General features: G+C 46.5%; 1 protein-coding gene across 4 annotated transcripts in view; it reads right to left on the bottom strand.

Moving 5' to 3' along the window:
- Nucleotides 1-14,120, bottom strand: part of PGPEP1L (pyroglutamyl-peptidase I like) — a 56,931-nt gene that overhangs the window by 8,543 nt on the left and 34,268 nt on the right. For all 4 annotated transcript variants that reach the window (XM_029574363.1, XM_029574365.1, XM_029574362.1 and 1 more), the window contains 2 exons: nt 11,539-11,660; nt 3,423-3,475 (listed from right to left, as the gene is read on the bottom strand). In XM_029574363.1, coding sequence (XP_029430223.1) covers nt 3,423-3,475; nt 11,539-11,572 — 87 coding nt within the window. In that variant the 5' untranslated portion in view covers nt 11,573-11,660. The remainder of the gene's footprint in view (nt 1-3,422; nt 3,476-11,538; nt 11,661-14,120) is intronic.

The following is a 14,120-nucleotide window of genomic DNA, read 5'->3' as shown; positions in this document are numbered from 1 at the left end:
TATATAAAAATTAATATTAATGCAACAGAACCGGAGGGCTCCTGGGGTAAGGCGGCACTGTGGGTTACTCTGGAAAGAAGCAATGGGTCATTAATTTATACTGGTGTGAAATATTGATCTCTTTCACAGGCCGAAGAAATGGCCAGATTTAACTGAAAGCATTCACAAAATTGGCTAGATGATTTCAATCTACTGGATGGATGTTGATTGCGACATCTCAGCTGCGGTGTCATCTAGAAGCAGAGAGAGGTCCTGGATTGTCGGCAGCAGAACAGATGTGAGTGGCAGATACTGGATCTGGTGCTTTAAATAAAATGAGAGACTGTTTCTGAAGTCATAGCGCGTGATCACCTGGGATCACTGGATGGCGTAGTTCAGTATTAAGAGCACAGGCTGTGATGGTTCCTGGCTATCAGATGGGGAAAGTATCTCAAGGACTCTAATTGTATGAGATAAGCTAAGGAACGGACAAGCCTGGTGGGCAAAACTAAAAGGAGATATTGCAAGGGCAGCAAACCTTTTGTTAGAAAAGTCAATAAAGGTACGAGGGAAACGAGGCCAGTACGCTTTTCTAAAGAAGTGGCTGAAAAGGTTAAAAGTCTCAAACAGGATGTGCCGTTTCTGGACTCCAGTGGATAACAGGATCCAAGGCAGCATGGTTTTAGCACAGGGTAGGTCCTGTCACATGAATCACTGGATGATCAGGCAAGAGCACTAGATGTGGTGAAAGCTGTTAGTGTAGCTGGGTTTAAAAAGAATTTAGACAAATTCCTGGAGGAAAAGTCATCGTAGACTTGGGGAAAGCCACTGGTTTTGAGCAAGAAGGACTGGGCTTATTATTTGGGGTGCTGTTGGAGACAGGATGCTGGGCTTGATGGACCTTTGCTCTGGCAATTCTTATGTACTTGGGTTTCACGTAGGTGACCTAAATAGAGCACTCTAGGTGTAGGCCCGAACACGACTGAATGAGTTAGAAATTGGTTGAATGGGAGGTGCCAAAGGGCAGAGGTCAACTGAGTTCACTGCGAGGAAATGATGTGCCTCAGGGACCGGTTTGGTTCTGTTTAACAATTTCCTGAGTGATATTTTGGAAGGGCTGTTGAGGAAAGGTTTGCCTTTTTGTGGATACCAAAATCGGCAACAGGGTAGACATTCCTAGAAGATATGGTAAAAGAGGAGGGATGAGGTGAAGCTTTAGGAATGAGAGCTACAGTCTGACAAATGCTAAAATAAAAAAACACAGGATCTGATGTACTCGATTGTGAGCCACCAAAACCGGGCTACAGGCAGCATATAAATATTTTAAATAAATAAAATCCCAAGAAAGCAATACCATAAAGGAGCTGAAGTTCTCCACACAAGAGTGAGCTGATCCTATCTGATGATGTTAAGGTGGCCAAACAGGTAGAAAGGTGATGTCAAAAGCTAGAAGGGAGAATAGCCAGCAGGAAAGGGGAGAGGTGATCTTGTCTCTAAATAAGGTCTCACCAAAGATTTAAGTACTGTGTACAGGCCTTCAAAAAGATTTAAATTAATATTTGATCCTTAGGACAGCTACTATAATGATTAACAGTCTTCATCAGAAAGCAGAGAGGGAGAGACAAAGATCTGTACTCGAATACTCTGAGATGAGAGATTTAAATATCTCCAAGCAATAAAAGCACAGGAGGTGGGCTGCTTTCATCAGGAAGGATGCTATGGCAGGAGAGTGAAAGGGGATAAGCTCAGGGGTGCCATGCAGGGTCAGACCAAGGTCCACTGAACCCAGCAATCCTGTCTCAGACAGGGGCCAGTCCAGATCAAGTAAGTGACCTTTGCAGACTCACAGTTCTAACCCTGATAATCTTTACTAGCTCACAGAATGAAATCCGTCTTTTCTTCCCAGAACACACACAATTCTAACTTTAAAACTAGCACACGATATGCACAGCTAGTAACAGTTTAACCCCCAAAGAAGTTCTCTTTCCCAGCACGAGGTTCTGCTCTCAGCACTCCTGGAAAGCAGGTTATACTCTCGCAGCCCCAGCAGGTTATACTCTCGCAGCCCCAGCAGGTTATACTCTCGCAGCCCCAGCAGGTTACACTCTCGCAGCCCCAGCAGGTTACACTCTCGCAGCCCCAGCAGGTTACACTCTCGCAGCCCCAGCAGGTTACACTCTCGCAGCCCCAGCAGGTTACACTCTCACAGTCACGTAGTTGCCGGTGTTGTTACTCAGGCTTCAAACATTTCATATTAACCCCTTTGGCAGCTCCAGCACTCATTGTTGAGTTGGGCAAGTACAGTTCTATGAAGGCATAACTTTGCCACTCTGTCAGGCTTTCTGTTCTCTCTGGGGCTGACCCCATGTCCTCTTAAATTCTTTTTCTATTTAACTGTCACCACCCACACTGGGAAGGCTTTCCACACTTCCCATGCAAACATATTTTCTCATACCGGATCTTCAGTCTATCCCATTAAAGGCTCGAATCGCATCCTTTCCCTTGAAACAGCTTTGCTAATATCTTTCAAGTAATTGAATGCTTCTCTCCTGGCTCTCCTTTTCCTCTATGCCGGTGGAAGGATGTCACTTCAGCCCCACCCTGCAGCCAGACTGCCATTCGTAAAGCGCCAGGACCCAGGTGGGAACAGCTGGGCTCTTCTGCAAGCAGGAACCAGAAGAGGGGGGGGGGGGGTAAGTGGGGCTGGGTTGGGAGGGCCCCAGCTCGGACTAGGCTGGATTCATTGTGAGGGCCTAGCTAGGGCTCCTGGAGACCTCCCCCCTCCCCCCCCCCACACACACTTACACACACTTTCTATTTTTTTTTTTTTAATACGATGCATACGAAGCCACCCGAAACGTTTCAGGTTTCCTCAGGGGAGGCTGGCCCTTTGTTAGTTCATTTCCAACGAACTGAAAACGGCTTCCTTCACTGCATTTTTGGTATTTGTTGCAAATGAATGCACATCCCTGTAACTCAGCTGGTTACAAAGCTTGTTTGAGGTTTTGAAGTAACAACTGAGCTGAAGAACTCTTGAGACACCGGTATCCAAATGATGACAGGCGTTGGCAGGCACCAATTTATCCAAATAATTCTGCTTGCCTCTGGCCCACCCTTTAGACCATCTTGGGCAGGTCCCTGGCTCTCAGTCCATGCACGTTTGGATTTTAAAGCGTATGCATGTGTGTTAACAGCCCACATAACCTGTACCTGCCAAAGAGGGGATGTAACTTCATGTCAGTTAATTTGTGTGCACTCCGGGCCAATTACCCGAGCACCGACAAAGCACATTCGTTCACAAGTTATCCACACCGTTAACAAAATGACCCTCCCTATGTCCCGGCTGCCCACAACTGAGAAGTCTTAAGCACTCACAGGATCGGGGATTAACGTTGAGCCTCTTGTCTTTATTCTATTGATAAGGGAAATCTCCAAGTCCTTACCTTTACTGCTTCCCAGCTGGAGTTAACGTGGTGGCTTCGAAATGGAGCAAAACCTAAACGGGAAGGATTCCAGCAGCAAATTATCCATGGAGAATTCTCTGAACACATCAAACTTTGCATTCCTTATGCCCGGGCCTTTTCAGTTGGCTTTTTGTACAGCAATACATTTACTTACATTCTCTATATTGCTTATGGGTTGTGGAAACCATCTTCCCAGAGCTCTGCCTCCGACTTACCTCCTGGGCAGCAGCTCCAGCACTACCCTGGCTCTGGCATTGCCCTGGCAAGCTTGTGCTGCCCCCAAAATGTTGGCACTCTATTAGTTTGCCTAATGGAAGCTGTTCTCCCTGAGTTTCTTTAAAGGGTTTTCTCACCCCTCCCCCAAGAGATTTGGCTTCTAGCGCCATCGACACCTTCATCAGTTGGCCATGTCATTAAAATGAACTGTTTTAACCTGCTTCCAGGCTTTTGTAGGCCATTCTTGCCAGCCAGTCAGCCTAAGATCCTGTGATCGTTGCCTGACAACAGAAGACCACTGATGATCACCCTCTTAGTAGCAGCCTGAACCAATTGCTCTGGCTCTTGCGTTGGGCACCCTTCAGTTGGAGCCATGCGACTTCTGCAATCGGCCATGCTCTTTGCTGCCCAGACTGTCACTCCAGTAGACTCTGCTTTAGGATAGGCAGCTCAACTGTTTAAAAGGCAAGCACAGGCTCCACCTCTATATGGGTCTTCACACACAGCTTCATTTATCTTATTGTATTCTCAGCTGATACAGCTGTGCGATAAATTACAGGGTAAAGCATCCAGCAGATCAAAATCTTCCAAACCACGTGCGTACTGCTAAGTGTGTGCATAAACAGGTGAAACTATCAGAGCCTTAAAAAGAATTTGGAAGCACAGCCTCCTTTCTAGCTTCTGTCAGGAAGACAGGTCTATTAATGATCCCCTCAGAAAGCAGTCGCCAGCATCCACCAGCCAGGAAGAGGAATACTTAACAGCTGCTTTACCAAGTGACAAATGTTTCTTGCTTGCTGGAGTGAAATTTAAGCTGCCTTTTCTCTATCCTTTCAACTTCTCGATTCCTAAATCTAGTTTATTCTTTTGGTTTTCTTTAAAGCAAGGTCCTTTGGGCTTGGTGGAGGAACTATTTACCCTTACAGAGCGTCAGCCAGTGTAAACATTTTGATCATGGGCTCCTGTGACTGGGGCTATCACATAATGTGCTGTACTCTTATGCTATTGGACAGGGTTTCTCCTGGACAGGATGCGAGTATAAAGAATCACCCTGCAAGCTTATAGCATAAAGAAAGGAGGGAGGTGGTAGGAGCAGGAAGGCCCGAGGACCAGAATTAGCAGTGTAGGCGGTCACGTTTGTAAGGTTGACTGCTGGGAGATGGCCTTCGCTACGGGTAAGCAGGTCGACTGGGTTGGGCCAAATGGTTCTTGTGTCTCAATTTCCGCTAGGTTACAACACTTCCTAAAAGCAAAGCGATGGGATGCGAGCTTGCCTTTGTTCCTGCGAGTCTAGAATTCTGGTCTGAGATCCTCACCACATGCCATTGGTGTCTGTGCTCGCATACAAGGTGACAAATCTGCTAAAAAGCGGAGAATTTCAAGCCTGCAAATGTCATTTCAATGCTCATTGATTAAAACAGCCCCAAAGCCCTGAGGCAGGAGGAAGAAGGGGTTCCCCGGAGATTGGCATGCTCGATTTTCTGAGAGAGAAACCGGCTGCCTGCATTGTTCTTACACTCCTTCCTAACTCTAGAGGAAGCTACTTGGACTGATTGCTTTCCACTTGGCAACAGTCTGCAATGGATTAGCCAACACATGACAGGGGAAGGAAGAGAAAATGGGGAGCAGATGGCACATGGACAATAAAAAAAGACATTTTGTTCAGAAACCTAGTTCTGTGCATGGTTGAAGGTACACAAATGTCTCTGCCACCCAGGATTTAATCTCTGCTGCCACAACAGAGAGGTGCAGTTTCAAAATCTTAAACCACAGTTGCATTTTAATACAAAACACAGCCCATGTCCTCAGATGACTTGCGTGGAAGGGTAACTTGCAACGCACATGGTGAAAATCAGAAGCAGTTAACACTCTGAATGTGCAGGGCTAGATTAAAGCAATAGATTGACGCTTGCGCCTCCTGCCCCGTCACTGGAAAGGGGGGGGGTCATGAAGATCAAAACAGAAGTTACCCTGATGAATGGAAATTGCGTCTGGGTGGGAGGCAGTTTCTGGAACCTCCCAACAGAAGGGGGGGGGGGCAGTGGAAGAGGGTTTGTTTCATCTTGTGAACCCTTCAAACACTGGGCAACCTTTTCCTTCTTGACTATTCTGGGGGACTGCTGTCCATTTCCCTGCTGTGATTCTCCTTCTACGCCACCCAAAACAGAGACCTGCAGATTTTGCGCTCAAATAGGCAAAGAGAACATGGAGGGATGAGAGTGCGGGTGGCAGAGGGGGAGGCATGAAAAGCTTCATCATAATGGTGATCAGCTCCTCCACATCTACCATCCCTCTGGAACCATTAACAAAGCCTTGCTAGTGTTCAAAAGCAAGTCATTCAGGGGAAAGACCTCCATAGGTTCGGCTTTTGGGTAGGGTGAGCTGGACAGTCACCCAGAATACTTAAAGAGGAGGGGTGTCTCTGTTGCTGCCAGCATTGGCTGTTCAGCTGATCAACCAGTGAGCCGGGCAGCATCAATGATCATAGGTACCCAGAATAATACGAGGCTTGAGGTCAGCTGCTGGGCCGGGCAGCCTTAATGATCATAGGTACCCAGAATAAGACCAGGCTTGAAGTCAGCTGCTGGGCCGGGCAGCCTTAATGATCGTAGGTACCCAGAATAAGACCAGGCTTGAGGTCAGCTGCTGGGCCGGGCAGTATCAATGATCATAGATACCCAGAATAAGACCAGGCTTGAGGTCAGCTGCTGGGCCCGGCAGTATCAATGATCGCAGGTACCCAGAATAAGACCAGGCTTGGGGTCAGCTGCTGGGCCGGGCAGCCTTAATGATCATAGGTACCCAGAATAAGACCAGGCTTGAGGTCAGCTGCTGGGCCGGGCAGCATTAATGATCGTAGTTACCCAGAATAAGACCAGGCTTGGGGTCAGCTGCTGGGCCGGGCAGCATTAATGATCGTAGTTACCCAGAATAAGACCAGGCTTGGGGTCAGCTGCTGGGCCGGGCAGCATTAATGATCGTAGTTACCCAGAATAAGACCAGGCTTGGGGTCAGCTGCTGGGCCGGGCAGCATTAATGATCGTAGTTACCCAGAATAAGACCAGGCTTGGGGTCAGCTGCTGGGCCGGGCAGCATTAATGATCGTAGTTACCCAGAATAAGACCAGACTTGAGCAGGCTAAGCCTTCTTGAGGCCTGGTGGGTTGGATATACATCCATGTCCTCTTTGCTATACAAACAGGATCTTGCAGCTCAAACCAGGAGACTGGACACGTGCGGCAGGGGAAGCTTACGCGCTACTGAATTTCCATTCCTGCTGGCCAAAGAAAAACTGGCGATACATTTGCAGGGCGTTGGGAATTGGGGGGGCATAGGATGTGATTGTGGGCGAATCACTTATTCCTGAAAATCTGTTCTAATCGCGGCCGAGCCACTGCCTCTCCTTGTGATCCTGGCTTTATCCTCTACCTCAGTTCTTACCCCAGTTCTGCCGCTGACTCTGTGTGAGCTACGCAAATGACGCTATCTCCCTGTGCCTCGGTTCCAATTCCCACTCTGCCACGGAGAAATGGAGGGGAAAAATGGGAATTTTGGTGCATATGTGTTTGAAACCGTTGGTTCTTAAACATCAAAATGCTTGGAGGACAATATTTGAAAGGGGCTGTCCAGCTAAGTTTGGGACTTAGTGAATAAGCCCAGAGTTTTGAACTCCCCGTGCCGCTGACAAGGCAAGTGTTAGCCAGGGAAGTCCTTGCATGGATAAGAGAAGAAGGTTCTGGGGACTCAGCTGGCAGTGCCGTTCAGTGCTGGCCAGGTGAAGTTAGCAAGAGAACAGCAGGATGCTACATTTCTGTCTCTTTCTGCTGCCACTTACTGTGCTACCGTATAACTCTGCTTGGAAAGCTCGCAGGTTTAAAAATAGTTGGATAACATAAAAAAAAAAAAAAAAAAAAGGGCAGCTGATCCTCCTGCTCGCCTCCCTAAATCTCAGCAACTTTTGGGGTTAAGCAGAACCTCCTCCCCCATCACTACAACTTTTTTTTTTTTTTTAAGTGTTGAGTTAAATGGGCCTGATCTCATCCCCCTCCTCCGATATAAATCTCCGCTCCCACAGGCAGAGCCAGAGAGGCAGTTTCTTCCCGCCTCCCGCTTGCTTAATGCAGGTAGCTCTGCCATTCACTACACTCTTTCACTGATTGGCCACTCACTGACGGCTGAAGGACCAATCAGTGAAGGAGTGCAGCGAATAAATTAATAGGAAAGCGCTGCGAGCCCCTTGCATTCATGTTCTAAGCCAGCGTTGCCTGCTGTGCCGCTGGGAGTCGCCTTCTCTCTCTACCACTCCTTCGCCAGTACCTTCCCTTCTGTTATTTCAGGCCTGGAGCCAAGTTAACCGACAGCCCAGGTGGTGCCAGGGGAGGGGACAGGTAATCTCTCTGGATAGGGGGGCAAGGGGGGAGGAGAAGACACCCCCCCCTTCGATGATTAGGCTGCAGGCTATTGGCCAGCCCGGGGGCTCCTCTCCAATGATGCAACTGCTGGCCTGTGACTGCATCACTGTAAAGGTTCCTACCCCCAGGAGCTCTAGAGCTTGCTGCAGTGCCCTGCCCTCTGAGGAGCGACTCGGGGCGTGCAAACAGTTTTTTTTCATATGCGCCACAAGTTTTTTAAACCCGTAATATTCGAGCAGCAGTATTAGCGTTGCATTTCTCTATATAGCACAAAGAAAAACCTGTGAGCGATGCTCTGAACCATATAAGCCAGTGCTCCCCAACCCTGTCCCGGGGGCCCGCCAGCCAGCCGGGCTTTCGGGATCTCCACAATGAATATGCACGAGAGGAAATTTGCATGCACTGCCTCCATAAGATGCAGATTTTCTCTCATGCATATTCATTGTGGAGATCCTGAAAGCCCGTCTGGCTGGCGGGCCCCCGGGACAGGGTTGGGGGCCACTGATATAAGCCAGTGGTGCCTGCCCCTCCTGACAGGAGGTGGCCTGGCACCCCAGCGGTGGCTCGTCCCTTCCACTGGCCCTGGTTAATCCAGGGGACATTTTCTGTGGTTCTCTGGGTGCAGAATCTGTTCCTTGTCACCTTAGCTCTGCTTTTTTTTTATTTTTATTTTTGGGAGTGGGGGGAGCTGGAGGCTTTGTAATTCTTTTCCTGCTCCTTTGGGCCTCCGGCTCACTCAGAGCTAAGACTACAGCCCCCACCGGGCTTCCTTTCCTTCTTACCCTATTTTATGTCTCCCCCCCCCCCCCCCCTCAGCCCAGCTGTCGCAGCAAGAATCCTCGATGGGGAGTCCACAGACTGCAGCCAGACAGGGCTGGTCCAGTCCTAGTTCTACCCCAGTGCATGCAGGGGCTTGTAGTTCTGACTTAGCTATGAAAAGCTAAATTACAAGATCCTGCATGCAGTGGGGGTAAAACCAGCACTGGATCAACCTGTCCTGACAATCTGGAGCCTGCTGGCAACCCCATAGCCAGCTAATATTGCCCTCCAGTCTGGCCAGTAGTTGCCACTGCTGAGATCCTCCACACACCCCCTCCCCCTTCTGCCAACGGCCGTGGTGCTGACTCTGCGGCATCCCGAACGCCATCTGGCTCGGTGAACGGCGGACCTCATCCAGGAACTGAGCCCAGATCCCTCCGCACGGCACTTGCCACTAGGCCAGCCCATGATGTTTGCTTTTCACTGTTTTCATATGAACTGCTCCCCCCACCCTTGTCGCGCGTGCACTGTTTATATTAATAACTGAGCGGATGAAGGGAGGAAAAACAGTGCAGAATCCAAACACGGTTTCTGCAGAAACCAATTCAGCATTCTGCAAACTGCCTAAGGCAGCTTTAGCATCGATAAGAACAGTGGGCACGCAGCCTAATCATGGTCATCTTAATGGAAGACAAAAATTCCTTTGTGCTCTTTGAAAGAACAGACTAAGAAAACTTAAGGCACTTAAAAGCAAAGTAGCCAGATTGAGATGATATCTTGAAAATCTGAGGGGAAGTGCGTGAAGGGAAAACTAAAATGAAAACAAAGTGAGCTTTATATAGTGCGTACTGTATTCTATATATTATATATAGTGTGCACTGTATTCTATATATTATATATTATATAGTGTATACTGTCTTCTATATATTATATAGTGTGTACTGTCTTCTATATATTATATATTATATAGTGTGCACTGTATTCTATATATTATATATTATATAGTGTGTACTGTATTCTATCTGATTCCATGTGGCCCAGCCAAAATATTCTGCTCGTATTGAAAGTTTGCATTTAGTAAATGTGTCCCATAACCTCTCTCTCCATCAAAAGAAGGCTGCTTAATGAAAGAGATTACTTCTAGATCATTAGCTGTAAGGAGGTAGTTTTGAACATCTAATTAGTGAAAGAAACCAGTTTCCCTATGCACTAAGCCTTCATTGTTTACGTGATGACCTGCTTTTTGCACGATACAGAATGTATGCCCGGGCTGCTGCACAACTCTGCCTATGGACAGTCCCTTGTCCTGGAGAGGCAGTGTGTGTAAGGAAATATAATCGTTTCTGCTGTAACCCACAGATCCCGAAGGATCACCCCTTCAGGTGACTACAACTAGTCCAAAATAGTGCAGCTCGCTTATTATCTGGTACCCCGGTTCGCAATCATATAACTCCTATCTTACAATCTCTTCACTGGCTACCCATAAAATACAGGATAAAATACAAAATACTCTCAATCATTCACAGCTTAATCTATAATTCTTCCTCCACCTGGTTATGCACCTTACTTCGTATTTACAAACCGACCCGACATCTAAGATCAATCACTCAAAATCTCCTAGACATTCCCTCACCACGACAGGCCAGATTAGACATAACCAGAAAGAGAGCTTTTTCAGTAGCAGGACCATCTCTTTGGAACTCTCTACCCAACCCTCTCCGTCTAATATCGAACCCTCATCACTTCAAAAAAGCTCTGAAAACATACTTTTTTCAACATGCATTTAATAACTCCTCTAAGTATTCTTCCAACTAAACTGAAGTTCCCACCTCTTCAACCCCGTCCATTTGACACATACTACTCCAATTCTGCTCACTTAACACATATTACCTTAATTTTTCATTCAATCTTTTTCCATTCCCTTCATTTTTTGGGATATATTTATCTGATAACTCATCACCTCTTCCCTCCCCCCTCTCGCCTTTTACTTTTCCTATTCTGTTTACCATGGCACGCTACTACTATTATTTTATTATTATTTTATTTTTTAATTAAGAATTTTATTTTAAGCTAGTAATTATCTAGCTATTTAACTAAATTTATGTATTTTTATTTAATTTAATTTCCACTTTATTTTTATCTTATTTTAAACTATTGTAAACCGTTTTGATAAAATTTTATTTTAAAAAGCGGTATATAAATACCTTTAAATAAATAAATAAAATAAACAATGATCCCTGATTTCCTTTCCTTTCCCAGATGCTAACTATGCCAGCTCTGGGCACCCAGCTACAGCCTTCCTGGGAAAGTCTTATTTTCCTGATTAGCCCCCTTTTAGGTTTTGTTTTTTTCCTAGCCCTCCTCCCAGCCAATTGGATTTTCAGGCTATCCCTGATGAATATGCATGAGAATTATTTGCATACAAATACATCTCATGCATATTCATTAATGCTATCCTGAAAACCTGACTGACTGGGGGGGGGGGGGGGCGTAGGACCAGTTTGTACAGTTGGCCTTGGCACTCGAGGGCTAAATTTTCCAATTCCGTTTCTGCTGCTCCAGCATGAACGAGACTGGGTGCCACCCTTTTGCTCTAGTTAAGAGCCATGCCCTAGACCAATGGCTCCACCTTACCTCTCGTAGCCAAGAGAGTGTGAGGATGTCTGAGCAAGAGTTACAGGTGCATTCCAAGTCTCCTGAACTTCTTACCTGTCACAACCACAACATTGGCATCGGACTCCATGATGTGCAGTCCAAGAGGCTGCGAACTGGAATCCTTCCAGTTTGCTATGGACAATTTTCACACAGGGCCAAAGCAGGTGCGGTCAACTCTAGGATGGAAAACAGCAAATCAATCCGTGTTACTATGGTAATGCTAGACGTGGGCAGGACGATGGTGCCCATAGGCAGAGGGGTTCCCCTCCCCCTCCCCTTGGAAAGCAGAGAGCAGCCGAGGGGACGCCCAGGGTTTCAGCACCTTCAGAATGTGCTCCCTAAATCTGAGCCTGGATGGGGGCCAGGAAAGGAGATTTTTAAGGACAAAGACGGTGAGATTTGAAAACATGGTCTTTTTTTTTTTTTTTTTTTTAACAAGGTGTCAGGTGTGAGTACGAAAAAGATGCTGCTGTCTGGGAGGTTAATGTGGCAGCACTAAGAAATATTTTTTCAGATAATTTAACTCGTCAGTAATCAAAGCAAACCAACCACTGGGTTTTATATTCTGCCTTTTGTTTCCTGCAGTGTTGTGTGGTTTGTGGTGTTTTTTTGAGAGCACCTCCTGGGCTAGGAGGCAATGTTCAGATGTGGGTGAGAACTGCTTAAAAGACAGAAAACAGTGTAGGGTTAAATGGTCAATAGCTGAATAGTAAAGTACTCCAGGGATGGATATTGCAACCATTGCTTTTTAACATTCATAAATTACCCTAGATATGGGGATGAGGGGCAAGGTGATCAGATTTGCTGCTCATACAAAATTATTCAAAGTTGTTAAATCACAAGAGGACTGTGAGACCTTGCAAGAGTGGAAGACTGGGCATGCAAATGGCAGAAGATAGTTAATATGGCCAAGGGTACCATGAGGCATGGAGAGAAGAGCGACTCAGACTATAGCCACATCAGGCAAGGTTTCACTGCGCGAGGTACCATCCATTTATTTATTGATTTAGATGTTTTTTACACTGTTCCAAAAGAAGATCACAACCTATTCGTAGGACCTAAGCATCATCGTGGATAATAGTGAAATCCTCTGCTCCTTGTGCACTGCCAACCAAGAAAGCAACTCAAATGCTAGGAATTATTATGAGACCCTAATCTTGCAGCTGCTCGTGCTTCCCTCAACTCTGCCAGATGGTAAGCACCTAGAGGGCAGCCTGAGTCCAAGGTCGTAGGCCAACAATACGATCCTTTACATCATTTCCACATGTAAAAATATAAAATTCGGACTCTCTATGCCTACATCATTAGAAAAGTTTCCCAATTGCTCATGTTCTGTGAGATGATAGGGAGATGTTTTCTACAGTTGTGCCAACAAGTGTTGGCTATCATGACTGAATATTTCCTAAAACTTCTGTGCATAGGCATGCTTAACTATAAAGGAAATGAATGTATTTATTTATTTTTGTATCTAGGTCATTCAGAACTTTTTCTTCATGACAACCTGGCCGGAGATCTTTGCCCTGTTTCATCTCAAGCTGCCCTTTGTTTCCTGGGTCGGCTATCAGAGGGCCAAGTCTTCATCTACTGTTTCTGTCATTTTGTTAGGCTCTCTAATTTCTGGCACCAGTGTAGTATAAATCTTTCTTTTTACTCTCTTCTTGTCCAGGCTCCTTTATGTAAGTGTTAATCTCTCTGCACAATCATGTAAATGGACTTCCAACTATGCCAAGAATTCTTGAAATTTTAAGGGGGTGAGAAGGGAAATAATTCCAGCTAAAAGTGAAGAAAGGCTTTGATGGCCTCAGCTCTTGACAGGACTCGCCCCAGGGCTGTGTTTTCCTTTTCAAGGTATGTTCCTTAAACGGCAAGCAGTCATGGACTGGCAGCGCTTCCACTGCCTCGAAGCTCTGTAACTGCTGTATTTTTCAGGTCTGACTCCGACGTGACATGGGGGGGGAGCAGCCCTGAGTCCTTCCTATTCGTAGAGCCTTGCCCTCCTTTTTTTTTTTTTTTTTAATATAAACTAAAATCTGTCACAATTTTTCATTATCTCTTTTGAGCCTGCCTTGGTGAGGGAGAGGGAGACTGCTTTCTTCTCCTCTATCGTTATCGTGGGAGACCTTCCACGTCTGACCCGTGGTGCAGCCGTGTCCTGGGTTCTCCAGCCCTTAAAGCAGGTCTTTTCAACCCTTTGCTGACCCCTCCACCTCCAGTCTGGTTTTCAGGATCTCCGTCCTAAATTTGCATGAATTATATCTGCATGGAGAGGGGAGACCCAATAGGTGTACATTTGCCTTAAGCATATTCGTGGTGGTGGTTATCCTGCAGGTTGGGAATCTCGGTGCTGAATTAAAGTTTAACATTATCTGTATTCTTTAAATTTAATTTTTTTTTTTTTTTTTTAAAAGAATTAACGCTCAAGTCTTTAAGCCCCCACCACAGCTTCTCCGCCTGCTGTTCGGTCACGTGCGTGCCACGCACTGCATTCTGGTACCTGCTGTCGTGCCGACAGGAAGCTGCACCACAATTCCCACAACGCACTGGGCCTGTTTACGTTCGAACGTAAAGGCCTGCGCGCAGCCCGGCGGGCTCAGTCAGCGAGCGCAGCCAATCGCTGCCAGCCTTTCAGCGGTAGC

Source organism: Rhinatrema bivittatum, chromosome 13 (genome assembly GCF_901001135.1).
Source record: "Rhinatrema bivittatum chromosome 13, aRhiBiv1.1, whole genome shotgun sequence".
Lineage (NCBI taxonomy): Eukaryota > Metazoa > Chordata > Amphibia > Gymnophiona > Rhinatrematidae > Rhinatrema > Rhinatrema bivittatum.
This window is presented reverse-complemented; position numbering and strand designations above follow the sequence as displayed.